The sequence below is a fragment of the Barbatula barbatula genome, assembly GCF_947034865.1.
Source record: "Barbatula barbatula genome assembly, chromosome: 1".
In the NCBI taxonomy this organism is placed as follows: domain Eukaryota; kingdom Metazoa; phylum Chordata; class Actinopteri; order Cypriniformes; family Nemacheilidae; genus Barbatula; species Barbatula barbatula.
Genome location: NC_136766.1, coordinates 7,871,084 through 7,888,849, shown reverse-complemented (window position 1 = coordinate 7,888,849; position 17,766 = coordinate 7,871,084). Strand labels below are relative to the sequence as shown.

Here is a 17,766-nt window from a genome sequence, read left to right as displayed (position 1 = left end):
AGACTTTTATTTTGCATTCAGACAGATTTTGAACTTTCACCCGGTCCTTCTGGTGACGAAGGGAGAAGCGCTGTATGATAGTGACATCTGCTGGTGAAAACAACGTAAAAGCAACAAGAAAGCAAACCAAAAGACATCCAATAAAACACATTTATGTGAAAATATAGTGCTAATAAGATCACACACCATTAACAAGTTATCAGTAGGTTTTAATCACGTTTGTTAAAAGTAAAAACCATTGTATTTTTATTAACCTTTACAAAAACTGACATGAGAATTAACAGGTAGGACTATACAGGAAATGATGAGTAATGCAAGTGCACACACGTGTAGGCATGGGCTAGCAATGCATTTCTATTGTACACTTAATTTATAAGCAATAATACCTAAAATCCTTGACTAAATAAAATAAAATCAGCAGTGCTTCCCTAAAAACATCATGTAAATGCTGGGAAAACTCATTTTAGGTAAAGTTTGCATTACTGATGAGTTACACAAATAATTAAAAAATTACAAATTAAATAGGTTGCACCTGTCTCTCATAATAACTTCTGTTGCTGCGCTTGTTATTGCGTCGCATGGCCCATGTACACTCCCGTAGGCCTACAGTAGGTAGCGGATATGCACCACAGACATAATTTATTTAAAAAGAGAAAGTAAATCATCAATGTAGAGAACAACGGCCGATCGCATTCATACTTTTATTAATTTTATTTTATTCAAAGAAGTCTTTGAAATTAACAATATTATACGGATCACACAATAGAGCACACAAAGAGGAAGAGAAAAAAAGATAAATAAATAATAAAGACAAATAAATAAATACAGAAAACAACAGCAAGTATTTCTCCTCTTTCCTATGGACACATTCTAAATCCACAAAAAATTATATATATATATATATATATATGTGTGTGTGTGTGTGTGTGTGTGTGTGTGTATATATATGAATATACATAAAAATAGACGGGATAAATCGCATTCATACTACACCCACTCGAGGGAATGAATGTTAGAATGGCAATGAATGGCAGAATGGCAGTCAGCAAAGCCCTACATGGCACTCAGGTCAGTCTGACTTTATTACAACAATCTAAGAAATTAGTAAAGTTTGATCAGAAAACTTTGGCATCTTAAGTCCGCAACATGCAACCTGGACACACTCCCCACATCCTTTTCCAAAAAAGTGTTTAACTGTTTAGAAGCAGATCTTTCAAAAATAGTAAATACGTTATTTCTCTCAGGATCTTTCCCAGAGTCCCTAAAAACTGCATTTGTCAAGCCTTTACTAAAATAAGAGCAATCTAGACAAAAACTTACTGTCTAAACTACAGACCAACAAATCTTCCTTCATAGGCAAGATCATTGAAAAGGTTGTCTTCAATCAGCTGAACAAATTCCTAAACTCAAATGGCAATCTGGACAATTATCAGTCTGGTTTCCGTCAGCATCACAGCACAGAAAAAGTAAATGATATTCGATTAAATTCTGATTCAGGCAAGATATCCATACACACACTGCATCATTTGCACTACAGAACTGTGTACTGGTACTGCGTTAACTCATCTACTGCACTGTAACTTTAATAACTGCATCTATTAACTTTATGAGAAAATGCTTTGTCTTTGAGATTAAAACGCCTTATCAATTTGGGATTTTCATTAGTTGTCAGTTATAATCATCACAATTAAAATAAATAAACATTTGAAATATATCAGTCTGCGTGTAATGAATTCATATAATTTACAAGTTTCACTTTTTTAATGGAAATAGTGAAATGCATCAACTTTTTGATGATATTCTAATGATATGACCAGCACCTATGGTTTCCGTAAGTTCTTATTTTCTGCACGGTTGAGCATGGATCTGCAGTTGCGTGTGTGTGGATTGTCTGTGTGTGGACAGTGTGTGGACACTGGCGCTTCCCCTCTCTGCCGTTTTGCTTGTCCAGTTCCACTTCCACTAGAAACGAGCATGTCAGTTCAGATCCCGGGAATGTCTTCACCTGAAGTCGGGGATCATCCGCACATTAGGAAATGTGTTCTTCAAAAAAGTAGATTCAACTTGAATCAAACATCCACACAAACACACTGCTTTGTCGAAAATCTTAGATTGGCACTACTGGGACGTTGTAGATTGAAATGGCCACATTTCCTTCTTTTTAAATATGTATAAAAATTAAGAGACCACTACAAAATTATTTCCAATAATACTTTAAGTAATTATTTTAACTAAGTAAAATGGTCATTTTGTTTCACTCTGTCAACTAGGAATAACGTTTATCCCAAATTCCAAATACAAATATTGTTTTATTTTTCATTTATTTACTGTAAATAGAAACAAGGCAAGGTCAACATGACAAAAAAGATGCATGACATCTTGAATACTGTTTAAACACAATACTGCATTTTACATATGTTTTAGGATCAGTTCAAAAATGCATCGTTCGTGCATCTGCATTATCTCAGTCTTTTACATTGCTGTTGGGTGAGTTCGTCATTCCTGAGGTTTATTTCTGTTGAAATTCAACGGACACTGGATTGGAAATGCCCAAATTCATGCAGAAAGATTGATTTAAAGCATTTGATCATTAATGAATTAAATGTTTAGATTAAGCATAGCCTATATATTAACAATTGCAGTCTTCTGATAGCCTCCCCCTATGAAATGTGATGTTGTCACATTCGTGTAATGCATGCTCATTTAATGCATGAGATTGTTTTAACAGAAATTGACAAAAAATAAATCCACCTAAAATTTCACTTGTTTAAAGAGCCACAACTAGCTCCAATATTCCCTGTATTTAATTTAGTGATAAAAATATGTATTATGCTTTAGGAAACAACCACAACATAATAATATATATATATATGTGTGTGAAAAAATAATGACTTCAGGATGCCCAAGTGATTCTGGCTACAGAACTTTACTCAGGTAGACATTCATAAGGTCGCAAACATTCTGCATTATAGGGTAACATGTGGTTACTGATATAAATGGCATTTGTTACGCTCGTAGTACATTGTGTCGTCAACCTGACATATTAAATAAATATATACCAAAAGCAAGACAACTTTTATAATGAACAACTGCAACTAGGTTTTCCAGGGATTTTAGGGAGGACAACTAATAATGCAGCGGTATACAGTAACATTATAGAGAATTGTGTGACTTTATAGTAACAGTTTGGGAATGGCCCACTTTTCCTGTCTTTCATCAGTGTTTTGACCTCTTTACATTTGGGGCAAATTTGAAATATAGACTGTATTTTTAAATACTCCTATCTAAATCCTGTATTCTAATCTCATTATATCAAATCGGATCCTGAGCGATACTTATTTAAGATACATGATCTTGTTGAACAAGCATTCGATATTTTGTCCCGATCAGGTGACAAGTGATCCCTTTCCTTGGGAAAAGAGCCCTCAGTAACATCCCCCACCATCACTTTTATACCGGGGACTTGCTGTGTGCGTCCTGTGCAGGCGAGGCGTCTGCTTTCATTGCCTTGTGTCCAGTAATACAAATCGACCTGCTTCAGAGAACTCTTCATTTGTGTTCTCCTACTGTACGTCGGTCTCAATGTCAACACAACCAGAGGCAGATCTATTGCATCAATAAATTAAAGTCTGTTTGCATAGTTGCAATATGATCACGCAGACAGAGAGAGAGAAAGAGATTCATGCCCAGTGCTGGGCGAACGTCCTGTGAACAGTAGTGGGGACCAACAGCAGTTACCTGTACGGACAAAAAGTTTACTGGTAAATAAGTGTAACCAGTGTTGACTAAATTACTTTTGCAGTGTAATCTGGTTCTGATGACTCATTATAAAACAAAATTTGTAAAGAAACTGTGTCTTATGAATAATAAATGGTTGAAATAAAAAAAGAGCACCAAAGTTTTTTACAAAGTATTCCCTTTAACATTATTCATCATCCAAGTACTAACTGACAGTTAAACATGGTATTATTATACCAAAGAAACCAAATAAAAAGATGTATGAAACCAAATAAATTACTATAGTTAAACCAAGGGTATTTTTGTCAGTTTCATCATTCAGTTTATAAATGAAGTAGTAAATTATATTTGATACATTATACAAGGCATATGTTTTAAAAAGGCAAACATTCATTTGAAAAGTGAAATAAATGTTATTTTTATATGTTGTAAAAGTATTTAGGTGTGCGATGCTACATTGTAATTAGTACAAGTAGGGCACATCCGGATAGAACAGCCTTATATATGTTTTGTCTGATATACACAAGAAAATTATTCAAATAAGAACGTTGTCCCCTTTAAACTGTAATGCACTTGTCTTACAAGTCCTTAGTTTGTGTAAAAACTGGGTACACTACCGCGTTTATTCCTACCCAATACCGTCTGTAAAGCTCTAGTGTGAGTGAGGTAAGAGAGAGTGGAATTACAGTTACCTCTCTCTGAGCACGAGTGCAGGGTTATTGCTTAGAAAAGAGAGCTGCTGCTCCAGACTACAGACACGAAAGGCCAGGTAACATGAAGATAGGATGAGCAGGATAATTCTGCAGGTCACACAGAGACAGAAGTCATTTGAGTTCATACTGAATACAAATCAATGCGACTTATAGTGAACAGAAAACAGAAGACCAGCACACTGACATTGAGTTTCACTCGCTTGAATCTCTCATTTGTGTGTTGTAAGATCATGTAAAAATTCCACTGTGCACTAGATGGCAGCAGAACAGTTTTACAAATACTGCACCAATTTGACACTTTTCTTTTAAACGGTCCTTATTTTCAGGATTGTATTCTATTCTGCTTTCCTGGCATTTTGTCTCTTTTTCTTTGAATAGGACAAAAGAATTGCTTTCTAAAATGCTTGATGTGATAATAATGACACCAGGATTTGGGTTTTCATGAACATGGAGATACAAGAGAGGAGCCTAACTCACAGCATTATAAAGAACTTCAGTAGCTGATACTCCATCTGACCCAACTCTGGTATCGTCTCTGTGAGGAGGATCTTCTTGGTTTCCAGAACTTGCTCTACATTAGACAGACAGGTTAGAAACGTTAGTACAGCCACTGAGGTGAGTTATAATGATGCTATTCTGATATTTCCAATGATGGACACCTATATAAATTAAACCGTATTTAAAACCATTTTACAATTTATGTTCTTTTTTGTTCTTTATCATAAAGCCTCATACATAATTGGCCATTATTTAAAACAGTTCATTGAATATTTATAATTCAAAAACATAAAAAATGGTCACACGATAGCATTACTAAGAAAATTGCATAAAGGGGTTTCAAACCAAGTCAAACCAAATCAACAAAGACTGTACAATGTTTTAATAGACTCATATCGATGATTAAAAATAAGTTCAGTACCATATAATTCTTTTAAAACATCTTGTAAGCAACTAATCAAATTGAAAAATCCATTTTCTTTTTACCCCACAAAAAATCATGACCATTATACAAAAAAGCAATAAACGTAATGAATGCTTAGTCGTCAGTCTGGCATTTTAATGCTTTCTGTGCATGCTAAAATCCCCCTTTATGCTTAATCCTGTATTGCGTAAAACAAGTAGACCCTGAACCAAACAGAACCAACACACACACACTGAGAGAACACAACGCTCACAACATGTACAGAAGCTTGATGTGATCAGCTTGCACACGTCTAAATCATTTCATGGATTTATTTTCCTCCATCAAATGAATGTCAGAGAAGTTTGATTAAAATCAAAGTAATAATCCGCTCATGCTAATACATTTTCCCCACTGAAGATAAAACGATTTCACTTGCTTTTACCCAGAGCCATTGAGAGAGAGAGTTGCGTCAATTTGGTTGACTCCAATGGAACAGTTTTTTTCAAAGCAATGGCGGTCATGGAGGCTCTCAATAGTTCCCGGAAGTTACTAGTAACACACTGAGCTGCAGCAAAACAAATTGTGACAAACCTTTGACCCGTTTAAAGACATAAATCATTAAGTGAATTAAAAAAATGAAAGAAATAAAGCATTTAAAGAGATGACAACTTCCTGGAACTATTTGAAGGCTCCATGAATCACGTGACACGCGAACATTTTACCCTTAAAAACACATCACTCTGTGTAGGGAGGTGTTATTATGGGTAGCAACCACGTGCTATCCAGGGCTATCCATATGGTACTACGTGCCAAATTACCTTTTCTAATAAACCATGGCAATACCATAGTATTTGCTAAGTGATGGGTTAACTAAAATGTCACAGCTCACCCTCCAGAGGTTTGTCTGTCTGAAAGAGCGTGTCTACAGCATTCAGAGTGCTCGCAGAGTTTCTCCGTAAGTCGGGTAGAGACGATGATACGGACACTGCTGACAACTTTCTTCTCCACTTCAGCACTGGAGGAAACTCTTCTTGTACTGGAAACACCTCAGGAACTGGAAACTCATCCTGTACCAGCACAAATAGCACCAATGACGCCACAAAGAAGTCTTATACATTTATATAACCTTGTATTTCATTTACACATTTCACCGGTAAATGCAATCTGGGATAACATGGGCAAACCAGAGCCAGAGAGAATCAAACCTACCAGAGATATAGAGGTGGGCTCCTCCATATACTGTTTAAGACAGAGGATCTTCTTACCATTGACCTGTAGAGAATAAAACATTACAACTGTGAAACTGAATAGTTACCATCGATTCATCATAATCTACAGCTGAACATTCATTTATGTTCTCTACATGAAACCGACAGAGAGTGTCGCGATCTCTCACCTGTAGATGTGTGCAGATGCATCTCAACACATCATAGACACTGTCTCTGGACAGTAGAGATACAAACACATACTGTGAAAGCAGAAAGCAGATTAACATAATATTAAACACAGCAAAGGAATACATACACACATTACATCTTAAACAACACCACTGGTTATGCCCACTAAGCTTTTGTTACATAACAGAGACACACGCATACATACAGAGTACTCTGGTTTAATCTCAGAATTCAGATTCCCATATAATCCAAATTAGGTTTGGACATGCAAACATGACTCACTTTAGGTTTGCATATTACCGTTCTTTAGAGTTTCAGAGATATTAATAACATCTCAAACTTTAGCTCACAATTTAGGTCACATTTACCATATGCAACAAACTTGACCCTTTAAGGGATAGTTCACCCAAGAATAAAAATCATCACATACTCGTGAAAAAACAATCTCTCAGGAGTAAAATTTTCCTCTGGGAATATTACGTTTATTCATTTGGTATATTCCTCTGGGCATATACAGGCCACTTTATAATTATATGCACAGTTACCTCACTGACAATAGAAAAAACATAACAGTGTACTTAACCAAAAGGGGATAAAAACTCAGTGTGCAGTGTTGCATTTATTTACATTCACCCTACTCTGCAGCGTCTGCTGACTAAGCTGTATTTCCAACACAGTCTCACAGGAATTCGTGACGTTGTCATTGTTTACTGACACAAATTTTCCCCCTTTTAGCCACATCCTTAAATATGTACGACTTCTTTTGATATCAGGTTATAAATGTAAATACACACGCGTATTGAAAGTCGTGCCGAATGACACAAAAAGAAAGTCGTGCTGAGTGACATTAAAAAAAGATTGTGCTCGCTGACACGGAAACATGGGGACATTGGTGTCCATGAACACGAATTAAGAGATTTCAAATGACGTGTGCCTTGAGACTGTTGGTATTTCAGTATGCCAGCATCGGACCTGAAGCCCAGTGGAAACTCACCTTCTGACTGCTGTCTGTGGTGATAGCCAAGCCATTGGGGACCAGTCCAGCTGTCTTGTGTTTCTTCACCAATCGCACAGATGCTACAGGAATGGCCACCTGAGACCCAAAAGAAAGTGGCAGAAGAAAAGAGAAAGTTACAAAGAAGGCTTTATTCTAGAGAATGTGTTTGCATTCCCAATAAAGAAACTGGCCTGCTTTCTTTAATAACTGAATAACATAGAGCACAAAAGAACAACAACAACAACAAAAAAACCTCAAAAGCCATTTTTGCAACACTTCTGGTCAGCTGTTTCTGTCATACGATATCTATCATCTGTACCGTAGGTATCATTTTAAAGCTCAAATAAAACACTTTGTCTCTGTTGCTTGAACTCTTAGCCGGTCCCCCCAAACCTCTGAATGATTGGACATTACTCTTTTCTCCATTCATAGTATATTTTTAATATCTATAATATTGATTTAATTCAGCAAAACAGACACAAAAATCTAAAACATTATGTTACAAAATAAGTCATAAATATAATAATTTAAAACAAATCGTCACTATACAGTATATAAGGTTAGGGTAAGTAATAAAAATGACAATGGGTCTTTAATGAACCATATTAAAGGTTGCAGCGGCAAAAACATATACAAACGTTACGTGGACCAAATTTAACTTCTGGTAGAACTACGCAAAGAGTAAATAACTGTTGAGTATTTTTTATACAATCAAATATTAATATAAATGAATAGTGTAGATTTAGATTTAGATAGGGATCATAGTGTAAGAAAGCAAAAAATAAAATAAAATAATATAAAAGATATAAATATACACATTTAATAAATATATAAAAGAAAAATATATATAAACACTAAACTAATTATTTTTGGGGGGGAGCTGGCTGTCTAAGGTTACATCATACATTTGGCCCAGAAGTCTCTAAACACTGTTTCTTTAAAGTTTAACAATAACCTTTTTAAATGTTATACATTTTTTAAATGTTACAAACAGCCACTTTTCTAGTTCTGCTGTTAAGAGTTTTATCAAGCAATTTTCATGGAGCTGAGTGCTCACCTTGATGTCTTTACCAAACAGGTTGGCATAAAAACAAAGCCAGTTTCTGGAGATGTAAAGTCGTCCTTGCAGCAAGATGTCTCGAAGAAGAGCGCAGGAATACACTAAAAGAAAGGTCACAAGAGCATTTCACTCCTCTGCAAGTCATGCAAGCTGATACTTTTGAGGTTGAGTTCAAGAACAGTATCAAATTCTACGGTCTTATTTTACTCTGAATGTGAACTACGACTCAAAACGGCAGCTAAACTAGCTGATACTTAAATACCAATGTCACAAACACAACGTCGGACAACATCAACATCAAAAACATGTTCAGCAAACATTACTGAACAAACAGGACTAACGGTAGATGCAATTCATAAAATATAAATACACAAGGTCAGTTTACGAGAAACAAAAGCATCAAGATGCAGCAAGCGTCACATAAGAGGCTGCAGTAAACTCCTACCTTTCATCAGAATCTCTTCTTTAGGAACGCTCTGGAAAAGCTTGTGGTACTGCGCATTGTACTTGCTGACGGTCTGAGAAACAGAGGAATGAGAAATCAGCTGTTTAGCGCAGCTCTTCTGCAGCCTGGCTCTTTCTCGTAAGGGATGCGAGCTTTGCACCAAGCCCAGCATGCTGACTCGACACCGGCGCACCACACACACACTGAGGCAGCTTCGACTGCGTGTGTACCGCTGCAGATACCCTATCCCCTGTCCCGGGACTCAAGAACACTCTCGGTTCTCTTCCTGTGAGCTAATACAGCAAGTCTCCTTTTACTATACAACAGTCTCTCTCTCTCTCTCTCTCTCTCTCTCTCTCCACTAACCCATCACAGAGAAACACCCACTGCACCTCAGAGGCATAACAGATCATTTAGATAATGTTGATGATGTAAATGGGCTGATCCTGTCAGTGAGTGAATATTTAACCCTGCGTGCACAACTCCACTGCCAGTTTATAAGCTGCACGACACTTTTTGTGCATTTTAAGGCCGGACGGTACAGTGGTGGTACAGTGCTGCTTTATTTGTGCTAGAATCTTCTTTTGTGAACTTGACTCTAACTTTTGCTGAAGAGAAAATCTCAGAACACAAGATCTCGCTCTAAATCCACAGTCTACAAGACAAACACTAGAAGAAGAAGAAGAAGAAGTTTATTTTTATATAGCGCCTTTCCGCAAGCTCAAGTAAACACTAGATAGATCATTAAATAAAAGATGATTTCTAAATACCCAAAAACAGCAAACATATATTTTCGCGAGGAGAAATGTATTTCGAAGACAGACAGCTCAAGGACACCTTTCAAGAAGTTTTTATCATTTAAATAATGGTAGATATAGGTTATAGTATGGAGGAATTCTGATTTCATGTGATTTGGTACTTACAGATTCACGATAGCATTTCTTTACATCCTCACATGACAGGTCATCTTCGAGTTGTAACCTGTTGTGCAGAGAGAAAATGTATGAACCTCATGAATGTTTATGCTGATGTCTCAGGAATTCGTAACTGTTTTACAAGGTGGCTAATTCTTGTGAATCGTACACAAACACACGATTACAAGAAAAACGAAAAACTGAAGCCCCACCCCTAACCCTGCCCCGAAAACGTCACTGTAGCGAATGCAAAACGTACGGAGATCGTACGAATTCATATAAATGAGCCAAAATCAGCAACCTAGTGAAACAGTTACGTTGTTGCCGTGAGATTGTGTTGGAACATTACAATTTAACTGGACTTTGATAGAAGCAGCTATTATGAAACAAGTGGATGAGCAGTGCTCTGTTAAATTTAAGCTTTAACGAAATTAAACACACTCAATTCTATGGTAAAATAAGCTTAAGCATTTATTTTGTGCTAACACAAGACTTGTTAACCTTGCGTGAACTTAAGCTACACACGTCATTACGTTTCCATTAAAGAGGCGGCGATGACCCTTAACATTTTCCTTCAAACGTTCCACCACATAGCGCAAAACATTTGCATGAAACCCATTAAATAAATAAAAAAGTAAGTTCAGCTTCTCCTTGATTTTTGTTGAAAATATTCATAAACTATGAATAGAACCTCTCGAGCTCACACTGAGAAACACTGGAAGGGGAAATTCCCATTTTCACCATTAAACTTTGTATGCTGAAGAAAAAACATCCCCCAAGTTTCGCTGAAAAACCTCAACAAGGATGACCAGTGAATTACAATTAAAGTCATATGAAATGAAATTATAGACATCACACTGTGTACACAGTCAGTGAGGGGTATAAGGAACACAGGCACATGGCCAAGAGCGCAGCGATGAGCAGAATGATAGTGTGCATCAGAGCGACTTCTTTCTGCTTACTGCTGTTGATCGTACAAGCGAATGTTATTCTTCATCAGTCACACAACATGACTGCCAACACTTCTGACACGGACGTACCTTTCTTTTCACACACCATTGTTTCTGGAAACCAATATTATGTCCCCTAAGGCCAGTGCTGTTGGTGTCAAATGTTGTATTGCTGCATGCAGTAAAGAATATATACAGCATATGCAGTATATGCTACTATAGCTGACCTATTTTTTGTAGTAAGTAAACAACAATCTGCTCGAGACTCTCAGTGGTATAGTGGTGTACAAACAGGCCGTGGGAATTGCAGTCATGTGATGCGACTTTCTGTGTGGGTGAGCGATGATAACCATTTTTAATGAATGTGGTATGTAGTGTGTCATCCATACCTTTATGACTAAGTAAACCAAACCTTAAAGTATACATTTGAGCCCGGTTGTGTACTGTGTCCCATAAAGCAGCGCGCTCTACTCAAGTTTGGATAATTGAAGAAAAATGCAACATAACAGTATTTCTTTTTCAAGATAAATGGATGGCACTTGCTCATCTGACAACAGCTTGCATTGCTTTCGTAAAAAATATTTGATTAATCAATTACAAGTGTACTGAGAGGTGAAGGTTTGTAAATTTGTCCATGCCGTTATCTCATGGAGATAAATAGTTCTACCTCTTGCGCTTTAAATAGGTCTGGCTCTGTTATCACAGTACACAGGCAGTCTTTAGGGACGCCTGTACGTGTCTTGCATTAATAGTCGTTTATTTAGATCTGATTTATACTCATGAATCTTACAGCATTCTGAGCCTCAAGAAACAGTTTTTTTCCTATTAAAAATGACCTTCGAGGTTTTAATAAGGTACAAACACAGAGTTGTTAATGCATCATCTTTTGTGCATCCAAACATGAGTCACACACTATTCCTATGCTGTGACTGCGGCATGGCACAGTTGCATTCTCATTTTGTTCTGGCTACGGAGGTGGAGAGTTACCACACCGGCAGGGTGCACGGACGCGCTTGGCTGTGGTTCTGCACAGGCAGCCAAAATGCATCTAGAGCCAGAAAGAGAATATTTCCCAGTGGCAGCGTACGGTCAATTTTTATCTACAGCTAAGTTAAAGGCACAAAGATCGTCAAACTGAGATTTCTACAGAGCAAACACAATACAGGCTCTGTAAGAGGGAACTATTCAGTCATTCTGCCTTGTGGATGTCAGTTCACCGAACAGAACGGATGACTCTGTGAGCACATGATATAGTGCTCAGCTAAATCCCATCTGGAAACATATTCCTACAATTACATTCAGCCTCAGAGCAGACTTACATAAGATGTGCACTAAACATATATGATGTAACCTGCCAACAGCGAAATTTGAGTTGTCGCGTCCCAGGACATGACATAAACATGCAGAGGTCATTATTCTTACGATTTTTTGACTGCTTATTGGCCCGTGTCTCTACGAAAATGTCTTCCTAGATCTGTCTTGGGTCCTTCCTTCACTAAATTGTATCTAATCTTTTATTTGCAAAGGAAATACTTCAAAGGTCCAGTGTATGACATTTAGCGGCATCTAGTGGTGAGGTTGCACACTCTACCCCTCCCTTTTGCAACACTACGGTGGCTGACAGAAGACTAAGATGTCATCACATTTTCCCTTCTTTCATTTAGATATTCTAAATGTTATTTACTTATTTAAACCTAAGATGCATATTTCACAATATTTATGCATGACATTTGCATAATGCTTGGAGGTTATTACATGGATAAATATCCTTTACATTTAGAATTGGAACTCCACCCCCTTGAAATTCACTCCCTGGACTGACTTTCTCACTTCTCGCCCTGTCTCCCCAAAACAATGTTACTCCTGGCAAAGAAAGTATTCGAGATATTTTCAACTAACATTTCTGCATTTTATTTCATCATTAAATGAACAATAACGGACACGAGTTCTTATGTTTCTGATATAATTGCATAAAAGGGCAGGTTATGTTCCCTGTAAGGCAGGGTAAGTCATGACTTGCCTGAGCTGCGAAATGTGCGTGTCATCGTCCTTTGAGGGATCTGACTGATCGTGAGGTGTCACGAGCCCCACATCTTCAGCTTGATCCTGTTGATCGCTCATGGTCCTAGGCCTGCGCACACACAAACACACACGGACGTAACACGTCTCTAATGAGCAAACACAAACAATCCAGATCTAGCGGTTTCCCTCAGCAGAGAGCATGTGCTATTTCTGGGCTACAATTAAAAAGGTGTGATGAATGGACCTCTGGTGGTGCTGTGAGCACAGCGATGCTATCACCATTAACACAGGCACTTGCTCTGGCCTATTTCTTCCTTGTTATCTTTAATTAGGAAACTTCATTAGGATGGAGTCTGCGTCATCTCTGTGAGCTCTGACAGACATCACCCAGTGTCATTGAAGGTCACACGAGCTGATCTGCTGCTTAATGCACCCCAGAGACTCATGCAGTACATGCAAGGCAGTGCATACGCAGCTGTGTGATGTATCTTGAAAGCGCCTACTTTGCAGTTATTCAGCCTTGTGCTAATGTACCTACAGGACAGAAATCAGAGTCAGTGTAGAGTGCAAGTTATGCAAATCTACCACAACATGTGCTTTAGCATTAGCAAAACATTCATTAGGAAGTGGCAATCCATCCGATTTTCAGATTTATTTGAACCATTGGACTCCGATAACATCCGATCTCTTCCAGTACCTTCCATTCAAATATTTATGAACCTAAAAAGGATACAAAAGTACAAAAAAACACATAGATCCTTTAATCTGACGCGCAGCTCGACTGCATTAAACTTCCAGTCTTCGTATGTTTCTAATATAGAACTGTTTGTATATTTTTTTATTAATATTAATATTCATTTAATTTGTATTATTATTATATTGTATAATTATTGTTTTAAACATTTGATTAAATAAACAATTCGTTGAATGGGCCCTGTAATTTTGACGCATTTAAAGAAACGGTACGGGACATTGACATTGAGCGGTTGAGCTTGTTATCGCATTCGAAACTCAAAATATTGGAGAGGCACGTTTGACCAAGTAAAGTTTCTCCTCGGTTTCTTTTGCTTGTTATCAGAAATAATCTTTAGGCACTATTCTTTGTGAATGTGTACCGGAAGTTAAGGGCAGTCCATGAACGTTTGTTTATGTTGTCACTTGTTTATGTTGTCACTTTTTTGCCTATAGCTCTGCGCTGCCCTTTCATAAAAACTGACCCCAAAATTTTAATTGTCATGATTGAAGCCGCGGTCACAATTGACTTTTCGTTCCTTTGACTTCCATTCATACGCATGCGAATGTGTCAGACTGAAAACGCAAGCCCGTCTGAAGACATTTCGTTTCATAGCAAAGTTCAGGTTTGGTGTACTCTGACATGCGAATTTGCGTCCCGTGACTGCGTGAGAGCAACAGAGGATCAAAACGTCACAGTATGACCACTCGATACAGACATGTAAAAGGAGGAATCCTTCCGGCCCATTTTGGTGGCACCGTCCGAACAAATTTTATATGTTCACTCAACCTTGAGTTGTACAAAATCTGTATGAATTTCTTTGTTCTGATGAACCATGATTGACTACCATAGTAGGAATGAGTACAATTGTAGTCAAACGTTCCCCCAGAACTGTTTGCTTTTCTACATTCTTCAAAATATCTTCTTTTGTGCTCGACAGAACACAGAAATTCCTACAATGGTAGTCAATGGTGGCCAACAACTATTTGGTTCCAAGAATTCTTCCAGTTCTTGAAGCAGTTCTTTTTGTAAAGTATTTCTGTGTCTAAAAATGGACAGATAATAAACCAATGTTGAGAGTTCATCAGGACTTATACATTATGTAAATATACTGTATTTTAGAGTGCAGACAAGCGAAACAGTCACAGGATAACTGCTAATCCTTTTAAGCATATCTACTTTAGCTCTGCAGTAACAACAGCCTCTCTTGAAGACACACTGCCATTCTCTGCTACCATTAATGCCACAATTGGCACACGATATTGGAAAAAAGCATGATAGGAACGCATGCTTAATGTGACTGCTTGCGTCTTTAATAAATCAAGTTTAAGAGATGAAATTGGGGTAAGTAGGAACTGAAATCCAACAAATCGAAATGTCTAGCCTCTTTCAGACAGCCAGTCAATGGTCTGGTCAAAATGTATTATCTGGGTGGTTAACATCAAACAATTACTTAAGCAAAAATACAAAAATAAAGAGATAAATGAGGATATTTGACATGAATGCTTTTTAAATGTTTGAATGTCTGGAATTTGGCTGTATTGTGTGCATATGTACAACAACACACATGATATGTGACATGATATGTGATGTCATAAATGGGTAACGTCAGTGGTGTACAGTGAACAATGAAAACGGGTTGCCTGTATTTGTGTTAGGATACCCGAAGGGGCTCACAGCAATACATGCGAAGCAGCTGTACTGCAGGAGGCTAATAGACCCATTCTCATGAAACATCTGCAGGCTGTATCTTCACCCCAGGCGGTTGACAAAGCTCTTTTTTGATGAATACTTTGAAAGCCATTCACACACCATTATGCATTTTATTGTATTCACACTGTATTGCGAGGGCACAATGCAGGTGATCTTATTTTGACAACACCTGCGTGATATGTCAGTTACACTCAGGCCTTTGGGGAATCCGATGAATAAAGACAAATAGTGTAAATAGGAACTGCCTGGAAATTCTTCGTTTCGTTTCGACACCTTTGTAAAACAGCAGACCACCCTCGTTTTTGTAATAAATCAATATTATGGGATCTCACTGAGATAGGGGTCGTATAGGCCTACGTACTACTACATAATACATATTGTGTATTAACAAATAATACATACTATTAATAACTGCAGTATTTAGATTTACTAAGGTTGAGGTGAAAATATGGCACCTTCAGGTATAATCTGTAATATTTTAAATACTTGTAAGTATAAATTAATGTACTGTAAATACTTACTCATAATCATTTTAAATGACATACATTAGTAGCCTTGAATATAGGCCTATAGGCATGTCGTTTCAATAAAATAAATAAAATGGAAATATGGCAACAACGTTATGATAAAGAAGTTTCAGAAGCAATACAAATATAAGAAGGATTCATTAATCACAAACAATTATTTTGCCAAGTAATGCAGTCCCCTAGTTAGATGTTAGCCTACATTTACTTCCAGCCATTTAATAATTTAGAAATTATTTTACATGTCAGTTAAAACGTAGGCTTAGAAACCATTCGTAAACAAATCGACAGAATGATCAACTAGTAAATAATGGATGGATGAACGTAATCACGACGCAGGAAATGAAAAGGTCAAAACTGAACCAACAAACTTAGATTCACTTAGATTCAATAAACTTACTTATTGATATATTCTAAGAATTATAATGTAGAAGTAGTCAAATATGGGTATTTTGTGTAAAATCTATAAAGGAAAATGTGATTTGACTAGAAGTATGCTAGGCTACAATATGACTTTAAATATGTTAACATTTTGACATTTAAATCGAAAAAAAATACATAATATAATCGAATTATTGATGCAATAATTTATACTGATAAATTAAATCGTCTGCTAAATGACTACATGTATACATTAATAAACCATATTATTAATAAATATGTATTTTATTAAGCTCTTAACAATAATGTATACTATAGAAAAAGACATAGTATTAAAACATGGATTATACAGTATTGTAGAATTCGTTAACTATGGTAAGTTAATATCAAATACTGTAGTGTACTTATTTACTAAGGTTCAAAAGCACTATCCAGGAATTTCAGAACAGTTAACTGCAGGACACTACAGTATTTTTTCATGTGTAACTACCTTTATCTTAACTTAAAAAGCGAAATTTTGATATTCTGTCATTTGCACAGACTGTTCACCACGAAGCACACAACACCGGGACAGGGGGTTTGGAGCCTCACCGGTCACGGGTGCGACAGGTCCGGGCGTTGTGACCACCAGGGCGTCTCTGTGGATTTGGTCCCTCCGCTGAAGGAGCCTCAGAACTGGCAGCATATATAGTGCATCCCATCAAACCCTATGTCCACTGCAGCCCTGGTAAACAGTGAGAGAAAAACGGTACTTCCATGCCAGTTAGCAGACCTTGCAGGATGTCAAGGGAGAATATCATAGCCTCAGCATCTGCCTCTGTCCCTCCCCCTACTTCTCCTCCCACAGCAGAAATAATCAGATTATACATTTACACTCCACAAATCATCCTCGGATTATCTGTCGCTGCACAACATCGCACAAAAAAAGTACCTTTTGTCAGGGACAGAAAGCACTTAACACTTGCTGAAAGAGCTTTACAGCTCCCATTGTCCAAATGATCAGAGACAATTTCCCTTTCTGAAATGTTATTGTCACTTGACTTTGTAACTCTATTAATGCAACAAAAAAGTAAGTGTTACAATTCCAAGGATTTGGAATTTTATGTATCTTCCAACAGTAAAGCACTTGTAATATTTCTACCATTTTTGAACCTGGGAACGCAAAGGAATTTCAAACATGAAAATAAACAAACATTTAATGGGCTAGAATTAGTTTATAGTGTAACTAATTTATTTATCACAATATATTAAAAAAGCATAGAGGTTTACATCAAA

The 17,766-nt window shown here is 37.1% G+C and overlaps 1 protein-coding gene across 1 annotated transcript; it reads right to left on the bottom strand.

Annotated features, from left to right (window-relative positions):
• Positions 1 to 2,326: 2,326 nt before the first annotated feature.
• On the bottom strand, positions 2,327 to 17,315 carry gramd2aa (GRAM domain containing 2Aa). The gene is made up of 12 exons (XM_079466062.1): positions 17,083 to 17,315; positions 13,139 to 13,249; positions 10,178 to 10,235; positions 9,255 to 9,327; positions 8,807 to 8,910; positions 7,747 to 7,845; positions 6,752 to 6,823; positions 6,565 to 6,627; positions 6,245 to 6,422; positions 4,929 to 5,022; positions 4,431 to 4,538; positions 2,327 to 3,738 (listed from the first exon to the last, which is right to left on the bottom strand). Exons 1-12 carry the CDS (start codon positions 17,190 to 17,192, stop codon positions 3,735 to 3,737), a joined length of 1,074 nt encoding a protein of 357 aa, XP_079322188.1. The 5' UTR covers positions 17,193 to 17,315; the 3' UTR covers positions 2,327 to 3,734.
• Between the last annotated feature and the right edge of the window lie 451 nt (positions 17,316 to 17,766).